At 43.7% G+C, this 20,907-nt stretch overlaps 1 protein-coding gene across 1 annotated transcript; it reads right to left on the reverse strand.

Annotated features, from left to right (window-relative positions):
• Positions 1–877: 877 nt before the first annotated feature.
• ncoa4 (nuclear receptor coactivator 4) lies at positions 878–20,050 on the reverse strand. Its single transcript, XM_022748177.1, has 14 exons — positions 19,830–20,050; positions 15,089–15,218; positions 13,396–13,536; positions 12,942–13,033; positions 12,082–12,190; positions 11,915–11,995; positions 11,700–11,822; positions 10,833–11,585; positions 10,106–10,417; positions 9,889–9,981; positions 7,325–7,418; positions 5,380–5,502; positions 5,139–5,278; positions 878–1,102 (listed from the first exon to the last, which is right to left on the reverse strand). The coding sequence occupies exons 1-14, from the start codon at positions 19,832–19,834 to the stop codon at positions 878–880; spliced, it is 2,421 nt and encodes an 806-aa protein (XP_022603898.1). The 5' UTR covers positions 19,835–20,050.
• Between the last annotated feature and the right edge of the window lie 857 nt (positions 20,051–20,907).

Raw genomic sequence — 20,907 nt, forward strand, 5'->3', positions numbered from 1 at the left:
TATTCATTTTCCTTATCTGTAACACAACATGTTACATCAGTTTAACTCATCGTTTATCAGCTGACATACACACAGCTGATATTGATCGATATCTATCAGCCCTGTGGATCAATTCTGTATCTGTTTATATCTTTAATCTCATTTTTAGTGACAGTGTTATTAAAATATTACAGATCAGACACTTTACAGCTGGACATGTCTGCATAGCCGGCATCTTCATCATCTTCATCATCTTCATCTAATCATATGGACTCTGTGGGTCAGATTATAATTTATTGTCTCAGTAGATTTGTCTTTATCACATTAAATATGAATATTTGTAGGTGATGGAAGTAGGCTTCAATACAGGAGGAGGAGGAGGAGGAGGAGGAGGAGGAGGAGACGAGAGGATGAAGAGGAGGAGATGAGGATGAAGAGGGTGAAGAGGAGGAGGAGAAGAGGAGGAGAGGATGAAAAGGAGGAGGAAAGAAGGAGGAGAGGAGGAGGATGAAGCGGAGGAAGATGTAGAGGAGGAGGGCGGTAAACCCTCGGGCCTCTGGTGTGTTGTCCGCTGCAGCGTCACCGTTTTTCTCTTAAATCGACATTTTGTGAACGGAGCGTTAACCGGGTTTGTCCCAATATTTCTCCACAGGATAATCATGTACCTCCGCGCGCGCGCGCCCCACACACACACACACACACACACACACACACACACACACACACACACACACACACACACACACATACACACCGCCGCTTTACCAGACACGCGCTGCGTTTCAGCCTTTCACCGCTTAAACCACCGAGATAATGTCCAACATAAGCACTTACGATTCAACCCGGAACGGTCCCCCTTCTCCCGGTTCGTCCTGGATGAGGTCTGGGTCTGGATAGTCTACCGCACCTCTGTCACATCCCAACCGGAGAGCAGCGGCAGCCTGTCGACTAGCAACCGCTGCTGCGGCACGGAGCGGCAGGTCGCTGGGCAGAGTGGATCAGTCGCTGCGGGAGAGAGGCGGCGGGCGGCAGACCGCGCGGATCCTCTCTGATCTGTGATTGGCTGTGCTCCTGCGCAGCCTGCTCGGTGCATCCAATCTGATTGGACGGCCGCAAACTCTGCCTGCAAATGTCGCGAGGTGTCGTGAAGTTTCAGAACCGAAACCGGACGATTTCAAACTTAGAAAAGTTCATTTTTCCGGGTTAATTTCTTTTTAAAGTTGAACCTTTCACATCAGGGTTTTTATTTCTGCATTTCTGCCTCTCAGATTATATTGTGTCTTCTCATTTAAGAATAACTGGAATAAACACCCTTGTCTCATAGGCGGAGCCAGGGGGGCGGTTTGTGGGGCTCCAGCCCCGGATGTTTTCCCAAAAGCGTTTAAAATAACATTATTTATATTTACATAGTTATTTTAATGCAGCTCTATTAGAACTGTACTGGGGAAATAGCCATTTATTTTATTATTTATTTTTGGCGAGCTGGGTGAGTCATGAGGGAAAATGAGTAAGAGAGCGAAGGGACAGGACAGGACAACCTGTGGACCAGGAGAGGAAGCAGGAATAGAAAGGTGTGGAAAGCTGAAGTAAGGAGAAGAAGAGAGGAGAAAAATATGTGGTGGAGAACTGGTGGTAAGAACACGGAACAGGAAGTCTGGATGTGAAGAGTGAAGAAGAGAGTAGAAAGGGAGGAGTGAGAAAGGAAGGAAGGACAAGAATGAAGGAGAGAAGGGAAAATGAGATGTGAAAACGAGTGCAGGTGAAGAGAAAGAGGGATGGGTATGGACGTAGATTTTGTCTCAGTATTATTTATGTGAGTAAATGTGTGATCTGTAAATATAAAACACCTTCCACAAATACAAAACATACATTTGTAAACTCACAAAAAATATCTTGCAAATATAGAACCGATCTCCAAACAAATTAAACAAATAAAAATGTTTGAAAGTTGTAAATATTAGGAAGATATTTACTAATGCTTTTAATTTCATTTATTATAAACATTTTTGAATGATTTTTTTACCATTGAGTTTATTATAAAAATTCAGTCCATTTGCTGTTCACAGCATAATTGGTATTTTCATGATTTCTGGCAAAGACTCGGCCGGGTCTGGGCCCAGAGATCCAGCTGATGTGATATCCATCTGGTTTTCAGAGTCCAACAACCCACAACCTGGCCTGAAGCACGCCACCCGTGCTGGACGGCCATTACTGTTCTGGCGGTGAGCCTGAACGCTGTTTATTAATTTCCTGCTATTTTCCTCACGCCAGCCCTTCACTTAGATGCAGGATGGAATCAGATTATATAAAATGCTGTTTTATTAAGATACATTTACACAACACAAGTACTCACATTCTCATGGTCACGGAGTAAACCAGCATGAAGTCCACAAGCAGCAGCAACAATCAATAAACTGTAGCTGTAAGTCCACCAGCAGCTGTGCACAAAGTTCAAGTTACTAATAAATAATGATCACAACTTTCATAAACGTACAGTTCATTAATTAGAAAGTCATTTTGACTAAATAAAAGGCTTAAATGTCGCATGTGTTACTCCAGTGCTGAAGGACAGTTAAATCTGAGTTATCTGTCCTAAAGATAGAAATCACAGAGAATCCATAGATTAACACGAGGGGCTCTGACTTTGTGAAGAATCAACACATGTGATTTCCAGTAAAATATTGATTAAATGTCAGAAGTGACAAATGAAAATGTGGAATGCAGGAATTGCATAACTCTTTTTAATTGAGTCAGGCTACTGAAGTTATAAAGCTGAAATGACTTTAGGCCACTAAGTTCCCTCACTAACCCCATAATATACAGAAGCTGTGTCCTTACAGCTCTCATCCAGAAGTTTAAAACGTGAAACACTAATTTTAATGTAAGAAATTACACAAATATTTTATGGCCTCGCAGCATCAGAGCCCCATTCATTGTTCTAGAGCAAACTGGGATGACATTGCGCATTTTAAGGTTCTCCCTTTGGTTTCTTACAAATACTCACCAGTTTGTTCTGGGGCACAGGCTTAACAAAGTGAATTCTTAAAAAGGGGTGGATTCTCCTTTAAATGCACAATCCATGATTATGATTTTGTGTTTCATCCTCAAAGCATCTGGAAAAATAAAATTATAAATATTAAAGTCATTATAGAAGCCTATTGGGGACTATTAAGATAATCATGTAAACTCGAAAATGAAAATGTAATTCCATGATAGCAATGTAATTTTTCACACGTGTTGTAAGATTACACTGGACTTGACTGGATGACTATGAGCAGAGCAGCAGTAGCAGTCAGCAGGACATTTCCAGGGACGGATGAGTGGAGCTGAGAGAGTGAAAGAAGAAGAAAAGAGGAGGGAATGTGAACACAGTGATCCGCAGTGGATCAAATAAAATACTGTCTGATTATATTACAGTACATGTCCATGTTGTTTATCCTATGATGATATTCTTTAAAGAAATGTAATATCATTAGAGTAAATGTTCTTCTGTGGGCCTAATAATCAGTTCAGAGTTATGAAGACATTTACTGTGTCAACTAAAATGTCAACTTTCTATACTTGAGTTACTGCACTACTGGACGTTCCCGCCCTCCGCTGCGTCACTTATGGCTGAGGAAAATTGTCCGTTTGAACATGGAAGATTGTTCTCGACCCTGAGATCAGAAAGTGTGACACTATAATAATGAGCTACTTGTACTTAACTAGAGTATTTCCATTTTATGCTACTTTATATCATACTTCACCACATTTCTCTAACTTTAGTCACTGTGCAGATTCAGATCAATAAATCAAAATATAATACATCAACAAATTATGATGTATTAAAGGTTAAAATAAGGTGATACTCATTTATTTAGTCATTTAAATCAGCTCCATCTTCATCAGCTGCAACATTAAACTGATGAACACGCTGTCAGGGAGGGGGGGTCAAAGGGTACAAGGCCCAGGGGTGGCCCATGCAAAGATCTATGGTTAATACTAAAATGGGATCAAGTACAAAAACTTACTAAGTTATTTCATTAACAATACAATTTATATGCATTTACATATAAATGTGTTGTATATGTGTTGAACACACATTTGAACTTGTCATGCCCCCCCCCCCCCCAGTTATTTTGAAAATGGTACAGTCGAAACACTTGGCCAATGAGATGTGCAGAACTCACATGTGCCGCGAACAGAGTAGCTGAGTCACCAACAATTAGTGTCATAAAAGAAAAGATGCAGTAAAGAGAGAACAAGAAAATTAAAGCAGAGGAAATTAAAGGCAAAATTTAAATTAAATCTATCAATCATAAATCCATCAATAATCAATCCATCAGCACTTTGCTTTAAGTGACTCAGGTGTTCACAGTATCCTGGTTTTGTCTGAAGTACTCCAGAAACCAGATCCAGATAATAAGCAGGACACCAGTGTGAATGTAAACATACTCAGTAGTGTGAATGTGTGTGGTCAGCCAGGTCCAGGTCCAGGTCCAGGTCCAGGTCCAGGTCCAGGTCCAGGTCCAGGTCCAGGTCCAGGTATCAGTAACACCTGAACACAGTTGGGTGTCAGTCAGAGCTGATCAGTTGTAGTGAGTCTGAGTGAGCAGCAGGTGGAGCTCTGTCTTCACAACTGTTTGTTTCCACAGTGACGACAGCTTGCAATGAATGCTGGGAAATGCAGTCTGAATGAAACTTAGCAAAGTCTCAGTTTGTTTGACTGGAAGAACTGAGCTGCTCAGATTAAAAACCCAACACTCACACACACACACACACACACACACACACACACACACACACACACACACACACACACACACACACACTGGTGTTACAGGTGAAAATGAGAACATAAAAATAATCAAATGAATAAAAAAAATACATAAATAAAAAACAAATGTAATTTTTGACCTAGTTCTGGTCATAAACATGAAACAAACAGCTGATCAAAGGTTCAAAATGATATAAGAAACAAATCCATAAAACTTTAAACATCAATAAACTCAGACTGGAAATAAAAAACAGGATAGAAACAAGAGTTCAAATCCAAAATAAAAGTCCACGTGTCAGGTCTCCTCCTCTCTGTTCAAACACAGCTGTGTCCACTGATCCTCAGCGCTGTGTTGTCCCGATGACACTGAAGGACACGCACAAACACAGCTGTGTTAACTCACCTGAGTGTGGGCCGGTTGGAGGTCAAAGGTCACAATAGAGCTGAGCTGAACTTCACCTGAAGGAATATTTCCATAAAACTGACTGGGGTGATCAAATGTACTCAGCAGGTGAACAGGTGAACAGGTGATGTCTTCAGGTACTGTGACAATAAACAGAGAAACAGAGAATCTGACAGCAGAGGATGAAGCTGTTTCTGATTAATAAAATATTGATCAGCTCATCAATCGATCTTCAGAGTACCTGAGACCTGAGCAGAGCTGCGGACCTGAGACTTGACTTGTAACTGGTCTCGGCTGACGAGAGACGTGTCTTCATTGACTTGACCCTTGACCCGTCTTAGCAAAAACTGAGACTTGTAGTCATCTGGACCCAGGACTAAATTTAAATTTCTCATCTGACTAGATTAAGACTTGGACTCTCGACCAAACAGAGATTTGACTTGAGTCTTGAGACCTGATCTGGACTCGTCTTGACTGACTTAAAACTTAACTTATGACTTGTCTTTATTGACATGGACTTAACTAACCAGAGACTTGGACTCTTGACCAAACAGAGACTTGACTTGACACTTGACACTTGAGACATGACCTTGACTGACTTATGACTTTACTTGTAACTTGTCTTTATTGACGGGGACTTGACTAAACTAACCTGAGACTTGAACTCTCGACCAACTAGAGATTTGACTTGAGACTCGACTTTGACTGACTCAAGACTTTACTTGTAACCTGTCTTTATTGAAGTGAACTAAACTAACCTGAGACCTTGACTAACCTGAGACTTGGACTTGAGAATTGAGACTTGACCATGACTCACCTCGACTGACTCAAGACTTTAATTGTGACTTGTCTTCGTTGATGAGGACAAACCTGAGACTTCAGACTCGATGGAGACTTGGTTGTTATAGAAACACCATTGTGACTCCTGTGGATAATAAACTGATATGTGGACAGAGTTCAGTTCTTTCACCTTCAGCTCAGTGTGTATGATCTCGGTGTAAACTGTCCTGAGGTCAGTTAATGATTCTCAGTAACTGGCTGTTGGCCACGTGTGGATCATTGCTCTGTGTTGAAGATCTTTGACCTTCAGACTTACCCAGACCTGTTTGATTGACAGCTATAGGTAAACAGTCAGTCACAGTCTCATCAGGTCAAAACAACAGGTTGTTTTAACAGGAAGACAAACTGGACCCTGATCCCAGGTCTGTGTTTTCTTCAGAACTCAGTTGAACCTCAGTTGTTTATCTTTCATTACTGTGATGATAAAAACATGGAAGATGAGCAGCTCCACTTTCATTTCCTTTGGTCATTTCCTGTCTGTCTGTGGTGGTTTGTGTCTTTGTGGTGGTTTTGAGTCTCTTCCCTGTGGTTTTGTGTCTTTGAGGTGGTTTCTGTGCAACTGAAATATGAAGAAACACTTCAAAATAAACATTAATTGAATTCGGTTGCAGATGATCTATATGAACTTGCTGATCCAGATCAGGACCTTCATACAGGTCCCCTGACCCCTCAGGGTCCTGGTCCTGATCATGGTGGACCCCTTCACATCTAAACAGACTCACTTTGTGTATAGACTCTTAATGTGAAAAGTAGCTGCAGCTGTTTGATGGTTAGTGTAAAGTAAATGTTCTCAGTTACTGTGGTAAATGGTCTCTGGGGCTGGGGGTGTGGTGAGCGAGGTCACAGTGATGTCATAACTCTGTCTATCAGTGTCCTCCTGGTGGTGGGTGTGACCTCGTCAGCTGCAGTAAACAGGAAGTTTATCAGCGTGTTATCAGTGTGTGTGTGTGTGTGTGTGTGTGTGTGTGTGTTCAGTCCATTTTAACTTGTTAATTAATTCAATGTATCTGAAAGTAAAAACAAATGAAGCAGAAAAGAAGAAACTGAAACAGTCAGTAAGAATGTGAAGGTGTCAGTGTTACTGGCATTAGTGGTTTCACTTGTGGTTAAACTGGTTTGTGTCTGGAACCGGGACTGAAGGAAGGATGATCATATTTTATAATAATGTGAAGAGTTCTGATCTGTCCCGTCATCAACAACATATATGAAGACTAGCGTCTCTGGTCCTGGTCCTGGTTTATCCATGATATGGTTCATGTCTCTGTATCATTCTAACATGATCCAGGTTTTACCGAGCTGCAGGTTTTTCTCAGAGCTTGACTTCTGGTTGACTTAAACACATTTACGCTCCAATATTAAGTGTCTGTGCGTCACAGTGGATCTGTTGTTAGTGAGACTCTCCTCAGCCTCAGGTAGCAGCAGGTTACAGGTGTGGCTCACCTGGAAAATTTCACAGAAACAGAAACAAAAGAAAATCTGCAGCTGGTTTTTGTTACTGTCATGTTACAATGGACGCCTGACTTCAGAGACAATGAACTTCCTGCTCCTCCTCTGGTCTGGAAACTTCAGAATAAATTCCCCTTCAGTTTAATGGAAACTTGTTTATTTCCTTCACCAGAAACCAGAATCTAATTCCTGTTTGATTCCAGTAAACATCAGCTGACGAGAACCAGCTGTACGATGACTGTGTTCAGGTAAGGGCTCACCTGACAGGAAGCAGCTGATTTACAGTCTAATGTCTTTGCCACAGTTTAACACTCAAGAGACAAAGTTATCTTAAGCCAATTACTTGCATTAAGTTTATTATCGACCTTCACACGACTCCACCCTCTGGACTAAATGTAGTTTAAAAATAAAATTTTGACACTGAATTTATTATCATTATCATCAATATAATATTAATTTCTACTGTTCTACTAAATAATGTTGAAATATGGTCATTAAGAAGAAAAACGTCCGTTAACCGGGAGGCTTTTTCAACTGGAAAACACCAAACTCTTTATTCCTGGTTCAGACTGTGAGGTTACAATAATTTAATCAATAATCAAATGTCTTCTATGTTTGATCTGTTTCTTCATCTGCTGCAGCACAACTCTGTCCCGTCAGGTCACAGCTGAATAAACATTTAAACATTTCGAGATCAAATTGCTAAGTGCTGTGGTCTAGTGGAGTGAGACGAGGGCTCTTCTCATTATTTACCCGTTGCCGTGGTGACTCGTTACCCAGGAGCTCCACTGACGACGACTGTCTTTTCTTTTCATTCAAAGCACGAACCTCAGTCAGACTGAACCGACTCTGATCAGCTGATCTCAGGGAGAGTTCAGGGTTCAGGATTAGCGTTGTGTTAGCTTAGCATTGATCCCGCTGTAATTTACCAAATTATATGATTCTTTCCAGGAAACTTCCAAAGAGGTTTTCTGAAATAAACTGGAATTTTCAGACCTGTCAAAGTGTTGCTGTCAACACTGCGGCAGGTAGAGGGGGTGGAGTCAACAACCTGTTTCTTCCTGTGTCATTAAAGAGTAAAAAGAGCAGTTTCCAGCTGCTCTTACGTTACAGATTCTGATCAATGGTAGTCAATATAATCAATAAATAATGATGAGCTCCTCCTAAAATGATGAACACACGAATGGACGCAGAGTATTTCTACTTTACTGCAGTGAAAGATCAGAGTGATGTCACAAACACTGCCATGATGTCATTATGTTTTATTACTGTAGAGAATCACAGACCACAGCAGAGAACTGATGACATCACAGAAGCCCCCCCCCCCCCCAAAAGACCACAGCAGAGCTTCAATAAAAAGCACCAATCACTGCTGACGACAGAGTCATGACACCCGTCTGCTCAGACTGCAGGCTGCCTCCACACAAGGCATTCTGGGAAATGAAGTTCTTTCTCTTTGATCCTGTAGATTTTCTGATTCAGGCTGTTAACGACGCTGCGTCACATCGAGAGACCAGGCATCGTCGTGGAGACTAAAATCACATTTAAACTGAAGCTCGGCCGGCAGTCTGAGCAGACAGGAAGTGGAACTCTGAGGTTCCAGCAGGTTCACAGGAGAACAAAAGAAAAGGAATAAAAGTCTCTTAAAAACAGCTGTTAAAATAAGATCCATTAAAATAAAGGCTACTATATATATATATGTATATTTAGCTTTAATCCCACCCACCCCTGAGTAACCCCGCCCATTCTAGCATTAACCCCGCCCCTCTCCTCCTGTCAGGATCAGCTGATGACAAATTCAAAACAAACCTCAGCTGTCACATAGATGTTTGTGACTTGATTAACTAACTAATAACTGATTTATGACTAATCACTTCAGTCAATGATAATAATCAGTTAAAGGGCTTTAAGCAGGACAGCAGATAATTATTTTCAATAACGATTAATCAGCTCATGATTTTCTGGATGAAGTGAACGAGGCTCAGTCCGTTACTCAAATTCTTATTCTAAAAGCTTTTCCTGAGCTTTCAACCACATCAGTTCTGTTTTCCTTCCAGATGAAGACTGTGAGACGTGGTTGAAAGCTCCGACAGAGGTGAGGTTATTTAATCTCCACAGTTTGTATCTTAGTGTCCTGATCAGTCTGATCCTAATCCTGATCGGAGGAGAGCAGCGGCTCGGCGTTGTGATGTCACAGGAAGAAGGCGATGGTTAGATTGTTATTGTCGTGTGCGCTGATCAGCGATAAAGTGAGAAGAAGAAACATCGTCGTCGTCGCCATCACATCTGGAGGGAAAGCAGAGACACGAAGGATGAGAAAAACCTGTTCTCACCTGTCGAGTTTCAGCTGCTCAGACACCTGTGCACTATGACCAGACTGCATTATACTGAGAGCTGTGCCTGTACAGGTGTGTGCAGGTGGGATCATGTGTGTCTGATACACCGCTCTGTATTTTTAACTCACCTGTACAGGAGCTTTGTGCAGCCATTTTTCTTTGTCCCCGCCCACCTTCATACAGGAGAACAGGTCACAGACTGTAGGTAACGCCAGACGCTCCTGAGAACAAAGAACAGTCAGAACAGTCTGAACTGTGGAGCCTGAAGCTCAGACCCAACAGATCCAAATCCAAATCCCTCAGTGAATTTTTCTGTTGCCATGACAACTAGTCTGGTCCTGTTACCTGAGCCTGACTCCTCTTCTTCAGCAGCCACTTGTCTTCCTCTTCTGCAGGGCGGGGCTGACCTCCTGACCCCGGAGCAGGAGTCTGAGTCTTTCCTGGGAGGACCCAGAGCTCTGGATCCAGAGGGCACTGGAACAGGGAGGAGGAGGGCTTGAAGTCAGAGCTGTGGTCCTCCCTGCTGGCCTTCTCCGTCTCAGGAGCCACCCAGCCGGAGAGAGAGGAGGTGAGAGCCTTCAGAGGAGTCCTGCAGGAGGAGGAGGAGGAGGAGGAGGTGTTGGTGGGGTGGAGCCAGGCCTCCAGGATAGCTTGAACCTGAGGAGAGAAGAGTCCACAGTCACTCGACAGTCATGTGGATCTGTTCAGTCTGAACCTGGGGATCCCCGTGTCCTCTAGTCCCGCCCCCTCAGCTGCCATGACAACACAGTCACATGACTCTGAATCAGCTGCTGGGACACCTGTTCCTGAGGTTTTACAGAAACATTAATGTCATCAATCGAACTTTACAGGCAGGAAGAGCTTTCTGATGTTGAGGTTGTTTTCTACACCAGTGTGTCACATGTGGGATGGGTATCGGTAAGACTTTAACGATACTCTATCAATACTACTTATCGATCGCGTGTTGTAACGGTTCTCTTATCAGTGAGAAAAAAAACAAACAAATGAAGAACAGAATTAACATTGCTTATTTTTCTCATATGTTCTCAATTAACATTAATACCGTTGTTACCTTCTGCTCCTGCTCTCTGTGGTGCAGGGTGGGTGGGGCTGTTTTCAAGGGTGTGGGGGTGTTTTTTTCAGTTGCGGGGGCGTTCTTGACCACAGGGACTCCGTTCTTGTCTCGTCCGTCCTGCTGCAGCAGCCAGACGTTCAGAGCTTCTTTCCCACAGTTCTCCTCGCAGACGCACTCCGAGTAGGCGGAGCAAAGCTCGTTGGCCCTGCAGGTCTGCTGCACCGGAACTGCCTGCTGCAGCCATGCCTCCAGGGCCGTCACCGGGGCGATTGCAGGGGGCGCCGGGGTGGTGGGGCTTGAGGCGGGGCTGGTGGCAGGCGGGGTCTTCAGGCACTTGAGCTGGCCCAGGTTCTCAATCTCCAAGGCTTTGGTGGTCTGACAGCAGGAGGAGCAGTCGCCGGCCGGGGGGCTCGACCCCGCCAGCCAATCAGTGCACGCCCAGCCGTCCTCGAAGGGCTTCAACACCTGCCGCCACCGCTCGGCATCTGAAATGGCCTCCATGGCAACAGTGGGTGGGGTGATGAGCCAGTCGTTCAGCTCCTCCCCCCCTTCCTCCTCCTCCTCCTCGGGAGTGACGGTAAACTCTGATTCGTCGATCTTCTCGATGGAGAAGGAGGAGGAGGAGCTGCAGCTGCTGCTGGTCCTCTCCCTGCTGACGGGGGCCTGGTCCCGGAGCAGCCACGCCTCCAGGTCCCTGAGCTGACCCCAGGCCTGCAGGAAGTCCACCGAGGCCAGGACGGGACAGGAATTCTGCATAGACGCACAGGAAGTAATTAAGCAATCAATTACCATTCTCTGCCTCAAACTGATTATTAGTAACTCTTTATTTCATGGGTTCAAACCTTCTGACGACGTCTCTCTCACCTTGCTCTCCTTGTGTGACATCAACCAATCCTGAGGGTTCTTGCTGGACTGGTAACTAATAGGAGCGCTGCTGGTTGGACGGGTTCCCAGCAGCCAGTCGCCCAGAGCTGCGACCTCGGTCTTCTGCAGAGACACAGATCCACAACATCAGATCAGACTGATCCAGATCACACACAGCCACACCTTTACTTCATCTACCTGCAGGGTGGAGTTACCTGTTTCTTGGCTGCGATTGGACAAGTCTGCACCTGACCTCTCTGGTGGGCGGAGCTCTGAGAGGACATACCCTCAACAAGCTGCAAACAGGAAGTAGAGAAAATACTTAGTCAGGATCACTCTGACAGAACATCTCTGTGTGTGTGTGTGTGTGTGTGTGTCTCACCTGTGCAGTGATACTGCCGAACGAGGTGATGGCCTGTCTCAGAGAGCGAGTGTCGGCTTGGAAACTCATCTCAGGTGTTTCCTCTGGTGTCAGACTCAGTGAAGACAACCTGCACACACAGGAAGAGAAAACAAACACATCCATCAGTTACACACACACACACACACACCTTCATCATCATCATCCTCTACACTAGCCCTACCCCTCCATTGCATCAAGATAGAAACACCTGGTTTTCTCACCTGCACTGAACAGTCTCATGTTTAGTCTGTATCTGTGCACACTCAGTCAAACTGTCCCTTTAAGAGCAGCCGAATCAGCTGGGATCACTTCCTGTTTGCAATGCATCATGGATGTTCAGACAACCATCACTGAATTACTGTGGAAAGGAAACAGCTTCTGTTCTCTGGTGTCTAATTAGATTTCTGGAGCTTTATTCTGAAGGGACGTCAGAGATAATGATAATGACATCATCAGAAAGTGGAATCTGCAGCTATTTTGAGCTGATTTTGTAAATAATGAATATTTGGTGTTATTATTAATATAATATATATAACATTATGTTCTATGATAACCAGGTCTAGGTCTGTATCCTGCAGCTTTCACCCACACAGGTTACAACTCTTGTTTTGGCGTCTGGACGTGTCTGAACAGAGTCTCTGCAGACGACAGACTTTAACTCCAGACTGATGAAAACAACAAGATGAACATTTACAGATGAGTGTGTGAGGACTGTTATTAAGAACAGAGAAACAGTCATTCAGTGAATCCTCCCTCATCCTCGGTGTTTGGTGTTGCTGTCTGAGGGAGGTGTGTGTGTGCGTGTGTGTGTGTGTGTGTGTGTGTGTGTGTATATTTACTTCTCCATGCAGCTGGTCAGCTGGTTGTTCAGGTCGTTACTGCTGTTGGAGTTCTGCAGCTGATGAGCGATGATGTCAAACTGACCCCGGAGCTGAAACAGAGCAGAGAGTCAGGACCAGAGACATGAACAGGAACCAGAACTCAGGACTTCTTCTGACAGACTGAAATGTGTCCGTATCACTGAGGATCAAAGACGTATTTCAGTCATGATTTCTCCAGTTTTACAGTGTTTTATTTAGACCATGTTCTTGCTCCACTCTTTGTGCTCCTGTTACCACATGTTCTAAATGTTTCACGTTCTTGTGCTGGCTCTTGTTCTGATGAGCTAAAGCCAGTTTTCTCTGGGATCTTTGCCTAAACTTGTCGTGTTAAGTTTCTTTGGATATCTTGAAGACATTCAAATAAAATGTGTGATAATTAATATTATTGTAATGATTATGATTGTTCAATTACCCAGTGCAGTTGGTGCAGCTGCTGCTGCAGAGTTTCAGCCTTGAGTTGTTCCAGCAGCTCGATCTGACCCAGCAGCCAAACCTCTCTGCAGCGCAACGCCTCCTGCTGACGACTCACACAGCTCTGCAGCTCCGAACGCACCTGAGACACACAGGTGAGAGACACAGGTGAGACAGGTAATAATAAGGCTGAGCTGAGGAATTCCTAGAAAAGTTCTATAAGAAAACAATGACTTGAGAAAATAATAAAGAACAAAAACAGGAACAAAAACAGACACGGGATCATTAGAGGAACTTCACTGCTGATCGTAGCTCTTCAGTTGCTGACCAAAGTCTCTTAACTGCTAACCTCTGTGTTCTTCTATCACGCACTCAGCAGATTAATCAGTGAAGAAAACAAGTGTTAGCTGCAGCTGCAGCCACATGACACAGTGCTGACCAATCAGCTCACACCGCGACATCACAGACAACAAGGTCTTTGTTTTTAAAAATGACAGTGTGAGGTTTCATTTACCTGTGAGCTCAACAACACCGCACTGAACCAGATCACAGCAGAGTCCACAACACCGCCCTGAACCAGATCACAGCAGAGTCCACAACACCGCCCTGAACCAGATCACAGCAGAGTCCACAACACCGCCCTGAACCAGATCACAGCAGAGTCCACAACACCGCACCGAACCAGTTCAAAGCAGAGTCCAGAGTCCAGTAACTGAAGCAGTTCTCAGTCCATCAGTGATATGAGCTGGTCTCTCTCCTCCACTCTTTTATATACTGACTCCACCACACCCTGCTGTCTCTCTCTCTACACAGTCTTTTATGTGCTGACTCTACCAGCTCCACCTCCGGTCACGTTTCTTTACACACACACACACACACCATGATCCGACCTGTCAATGGGTAATGGAGCCTGGATTACCATGGCAACCGCAGGTGGAGGACAGAACAATGTGAGGGCTTATGTAGGTGTTTCTGTGACCACACACACAAACACACACACACACACACACACACACACACACACACACACACACACACACACAGCGTGAGTCAGCAGTGATGAGGGGAGGCTGATGAATGTCTGACTGATGGAGGATCAGACTGAACCAGAACCAGCAGAAGCTTCAGATATTGACGTCACCCAGTTCTAACGCTGCGGCCCGGTTTCAATGAGCTAGCAGATTAGCTACAGGTTGTCAGCATTAATTAGCTTCATTAACGGTAATGGTGAGTCATGAAAGCTGGAGGATGTCAGCTGATCACAGACCTGAACTGAAGCTTTATTTAAAACTTTATTCGCTGATAAATGATGAAAGTTGAACTTGATGAGAGTCAGTTCAGATTTACCGACACGTGACGTGAACAGAGAGTCAGCTGGTTCAGCTCCTGAACCTGAGACCATCACCTGTGTTTACAGGCTCTTATCAGCAGCTGATTCAGCAGCACAGGAAGGTACAGAGGCAGAGACAGTTTCCTATTGGCCGCTCACTCTCATTAATTTCTCTTTTTACTGCAGGTTTTTCCATTTTCATTTTCTTCTCCAACAAGTAAAATGACATGTGACGACAGCAGCAGCTGGAGTTTAAAACACAGCATCTCCGCACGCTTCATCCAACTCTGATCAGCAGGTTTACACATTTGATTACAGACAGTGAGACATTGATGAGGATGATGAGGATGATTAAAGTGCTCACCTCTCGGGCGTTTTCTCTCAGCTGCTGCTCGGCCTTCGTCACACCATTGATGGCATCCTCCAGCTGACCCTGGGCCTGCCGGCACTGCTTCAGCCCGCTCGCTGCTGCTGCCGCCTCCACCGACGGCATCCTGGACAGGAAACAGGAAACAGAGAGGACACAGTGTCAAAATAAAAGAGGTCAAACTGGATCTGGACTCAAACTGAGACACAGACCTACAGGAGACTCACAGACCAGATTCCTCCTGAAGGTCATGTGACATTTTTCTGCTAAATTTACCAATTACTGTTTTAGTGCAAGTTTGTTTTAATTTAGTAAAATTGATCCTGTGATCGGATCAGTGAAACAGCTGAACAGCAGCATGAAGCAGAAACTCAGTGCTTCTGTAAATAAATATGGTGTTTGAGGGGATTTTACCAAAACTTCAGCTCAACACAAAACAACCTCTGTGTCCAAATCCCCTCCGGAGTTTAGAGTTAAAAGCTTCCTCTCAGTCTCAGTTCTCTCGCCTGAATGCTTCATGTTGTAATTTCTGTTTTCAACACTGATGGTGAAACAAAAGGGGGAAACACGAGGAGAAAGTTTCTACTTTCTCTTCTGTTTTCTTGGCTAACACTGCACTCTATCCTCCTCCTTCACTTCTGCTCTTCACTTTCTTTTCGTCAACATAAACATTATTTACAGCATCACCTGATTTGTGTCCCGTCACTGGCTCTCACGTTACTTTCTGCATTAAGAGTCTATTTATTTTTTTATTATGCCTCTACTACCCAGTTAAATGGCAGGAAACATGGTCACAATATCTCCACCCTGAGCTACAGTGTCGAATGATGGCCGGAAAGTGTTTTTGGAGAACATTGTGATGTCACAGCGATGTTGACATTTGACCTTTTGAATATAAAATGTCACTTCATTGTTTTATCCTGTTGAACATAAATTGTGTCATAATTATCAAATTAATTCTTAAGTTATGGCCAAAAAACATGTTTAGTGAGGTCACAGCGACCTTCATCTTTGACCTCCAAATTTTAATCAGTTCACCCTTGACTCAAGGTGAATGTTTGTACCAAATTTGAAGGAATTCCCCCTAAGGCATTCACGAGGAAATGCGTTCAGGAGAACAGGACTGACGACCTGAGAACAGACGTCGCATGATGTTTTTAGGGCGATTGAAAACTGATGATGTCACTGTGAGGTCACGTGATCACAGGCTGAATCCTGCGGGACTGAAACTTCGGCGCCTGTTGTGTTCAGGTTTTTCTGTCCTCACACTGCGACTGATCCAGCTGACCACAGATCAGTCTCAGCTGACACTCATGATGTTTGTAAACACAGCTGCTTTGTGCTCTGTGACTGGTCGGAGGACGGGGTGGTCACCAGGATCCACTGGGATTAAACCAGTTAAACCACTAAACTATTTTCAGACACGGTTGGTCAACGGTCCTCACTAATACAGAAACATCTGACAACGTCCAGAGACACTGGTTCAGTACTGCACAATGTACTGTCAGACATGATGAAGCACAATAGAAACACACTGGAGTACTACACAGACACTGGAAAGTACTTACAAACACGGTGGGGTACTTCCAGAGAGACATGGTGGAGTACCTCCAGGTGTGGTGGAGTACTTGGTGACAAAGTACTTCAAAGACAGTGATGTGTTTTCAGACATGATGAGGAAGTACTCCAAGTGTCTGTAAAGACACAGTGAAGGACTTCCAGATACTGTGTACCTCCAACACAGTGAAGTACTTTCTGATATCATGGAGTACTTCCACACAAGTGAAGTACTTCCAGGTACCATGGAGTACTTCCAACACGGTGAAGTACTTTCTGATACCATGGAGTACTTCCAACACAGTGAAGTACTTTCTGATACCATGGAGTACTTCCACACAAGTGAAGTACTTTCTGATTCTGTGGAGTACTTCCAGACATGTGAAGTACTTCCAGATACCGTAGAGTACTTCCAGACAAGTGAAGTACTTCCAGATACCATGGAGTACTTCCAGACAAGTGAAGTACTTCCAGATACCATAGAGTACTTCCACAGACAGTGAAGTACTTCCAGGTACCATGGAGTACTTCCAGAAAAGTGAAGTACTTCCAGATACCATGGAATACTTCCTGACAAGTTAAGTACTTCCAGATACCGTGGAGTACTTCCTGAAGTGAAGTACTTCCAGATAGCGTGGAGTACTTCCACAGACAGTGAAGTACTTCCAGATACCATGGAGTACTTCCTGAAGTGAAGTACTTCCAGACACCTTGGAGTATTTCCACAAACAGTGAAGTACTTCCAGATACCATGGAGTACTTCCTGAAGTGAAGTACTTCCAGACACCTTGAAGTACTTCCACAGACAGTGAAGTACTTCCAGATGCCGTGGAGAACTTCCTGAAGTGAAGTACTTCCAGATACCTTGGAGTATTTCCACAGACAGTGAAGTACTTCCAGATACCGTGGAGTACTTCCTGAAGTGAAGTACTTCCAGATACCTTGGAGTATTTCCACAGACAGTGAAGTACTTCCAGATACCGTGGAGTACTTCCTGAAGTGAAGTACTTCCAGATACCTTGGAGTATTTCCACAGACAGTGAAGTACTTCCAGATACCGTGGAGTACTTCCTGAAGTGAAGTACTTCCAGATACCTTGGAGTATTTCCACAGACAGTGAAGTACTTCCAGATACCGTGGAGTACTTCCTGAAGTGAAATACTTCCAGATACCGTGGAGTACTTCCACACACAGTGAAGTACTTCCAGATACGATGGAGTACTTCCAGACAAGTGAAGTACTTTCTGATACCGTGGAGTACTTCTGGACACAATGAAGTACTTTCTGATACCATGGAGTACTTCCACACACAGTGAAGTACTTCCAGATAACATGGAGTACTTCGACACACAGTGAAGTACTTCCAGATACCGTGGAGTACTTCCACACACAGTGAAGTACTTCCAGATACCATGAAGTACTTCCAGACAAGTGAAGTACTTCCAGAGACTGTAGAGTACTTCCTGACAAGTGAAGTACTCCCAGATACTGTAGAGTACTTCCTGACAGAGTGAAGTACTTTAAGATACCATGGGGTACTTCCAACACAGTTAAGTACTTCCAGACAGAAGCAGTGAGGTACTTCTAGACTACTACTACGTCTAGTACTCCACTGTGGTTGTACTGTCTAGGGAGTATGGAGCAATTATTTTCAGATGTTTTGAAGTACTTTTATATATCTTATTTCCTTCTTATTTATCATCATCCAGCTGTTGTCATTAACATACATTTGTCGATCTGTTGCTATGGAAACTACACTGATATGAAACTGATCAAACATATTGAATAATGTGTCTTGGCGGTGGTTGGTCAGTGGGGAGGGGGGCTGAGGGTGCGGTGGTGTTTCAGTATCAGCTGGGAACAGAGTCGGTCGGCAGCTAAACGAGCCGCTGATAAGAACCAAGCTTCACTTTCTCTGAGGGAAAACAACAGGCTGACCTTTGACCTCCACGCTGTGTTTACAACAGTGAGAAGATTAGACTGAAGGCTTGTCAAGCAGAGAACGAACTTAATGAACTTTTTCCACTGTCACACCGTGAATAACAGAAACTCAGCAGGGACAATAACATCTAAAATTATTTATCAAGTACATTATTTTATTTGCAAAAACATCACATCTATGTCCGTACTTTCCAGCTGTGTATCATAATTATTCCTAGTAATGTCATTTATCAATTCATGTGAGCTTGAAATGTTCGAGCCCTTTGTAAAAGTTATTTAAGAATTTTTAATTCCTTGAAGAAACAGAGCTCAATGTTTTAAAGACATGAAAACCTGCAGACGCCTCGTTAAAGCCAAAACACAAGAACAACGACACAGACGCCTGGAAAAATAAAAATCGCTTAGAATACTTTTACAGATTAAACCTGTGACTAACGACGAGTTTTGATTCTGATAAATCTTCAGATTATTTTCTCTATTCTTCATGCAAAGGTAAAAACACCCAAAGCAAATTCCCAGAATCAACAGTGACGTCATCAACTGAAAAAATGACTAAATAGCATCACCTCCAAACCACAACAACTCGCCTGCAGATCTACACACACTACTGCAAAGTTAACAGCAGTTTTTTAACTGAGTATTAACAGTGACAAAGTAGCCGAGTACATTTACTCCAGTGCTGTACCCAAGTACACTTTACTTTTAGTACTTCTATTTTCTGCTACTTTATACACTTGTACTTTATCTGACAGCTGAAGTTACCAAAACTGTAATTATTTCATAAACATGAAGTAGTGTCATAGATTAAACTACTTAACAGTAAATATAGCAGTTAAAATCACCTCCACCAGCTTCATCAGTACAGTATTACTTACACAGTACTGCATCCGTAATGATAATAACACATGATAACATACTGTACACTGTCACAGCACAGTTTGCTGATAACACCGGATTTTTACTTGTATCAGAGTATTTTAAGTTCAGTGTTTCTACTATAACCTAAGTAAACATTAGCTCAGATAATTATAAGCTTTATTTAATTTTAAACTTCAGTTTGAAGGACGAAAATCACATTATTTTCTGTCTCACCGCAGTTTCCCAATAACATCACTGCAGCAGGTTCATTTCAATCCTATCTGCATCTTACACAATCAATAACTCCAACAACAGAGCCATGTGGAAGCTAACCCGGCAGCTAACCCGGCGAATAAAGTCGGTAAATCCTCCAGTACCGTACCTCATGTTGCTGGTAAAAATCACCTCGCACAGACCGTGAAAACAGACGCTTGTGTCGGATCAGGTTTATGCGGCGGACACTGATATATAACCGGTCTTTGTTTGGTTTTCTTCTGTCGTGGTCAGAGTTCAGAGGAATGAGGAAACCCTGCTCCGCCTGTCCGCCATCACTGCCTGTCGGCCCGCACGTACTCTCACCGGTGGGAGGGCCCCGCTGGGGGCGGGTGAGGGGGGTGGATAACAACGTCAACTCTTCAAGTATATTCAAGCCTAACATTAACACCCATATTACATATGTTAGCGATTAGCTAAGATATGACAGAGCCCGGTGTATATAGCTGATAACTCTGCTGCACATTAACCCAGAGTGAACGTGACATGCAGCTGTCTCAGTTCAGCTCGCCAAACTCCATACAAAAACTATACACGTTTATTTTTGTCAGGTTTTTCCGACAGGGTGCACCGCTGGAAGAACAACTGCACACTTTCCCTAAGTCTGAAAGGTTCCCCCAGTAAATTCGGCATACACATTATCCACCAGGAACAACTTTATTTATTAAACTTTTACAGCCAAAGTGCATGTCCCTTACGAGGTCTCTGACTCGGGGTCACCTATCAGCTGTGAGTTGTGGTGGAAGGCGACAGAGATGAGGAATCAGACAGTAAAGGTGACATCTTGTTACAGAGTGCCGAAATACAGAGTGGATCCAAGTTATTAATAAAATAATTAAAAACTGCTGTTACACCAAGCAAAACCTCCCCGGTGAGCAGGGTATGCAAATGTGAAGATTTTATTAGAGGGAGTTTGGTTTCGGACTCCCACGTAACGAGAATGTGTGTATCGTGTTAAACCTGAGACAAAAACTGAACAAGTACCGGAACAGGAAGATTAAAACCGTTTTGATGACCGAAAATCTAGTTTATCATGAAATGTTTTGTCACCAGCTGGAGGTCACGCCGTGTGTTTAGCTCGGTTAGCTCAGCGATGCTACACCATGGACTTTAGCAGTCGACAGGGACGTTATTAAAACTTAACAACAACTAAACACGGTGACATCTTGACTCTATGAAGTCAAATG

The sequence above is a fragment of the Seriola dumerili genome, unplaced genomic scaffold (genome assembly GCF_002260705.1).
Source record: "Seriola dumerili isolate Sdu_G_001 unplaced genomic scaffold, Sdu_1.0 BDQW01000120.1, whole genome shotgun sequence".
Taxonomy (NCBI): Eukaryota; Metazoa; Chordata; class Actinopteri; order Carangiformes; family Carangidae; genus Seriola; species Seriola dumerili.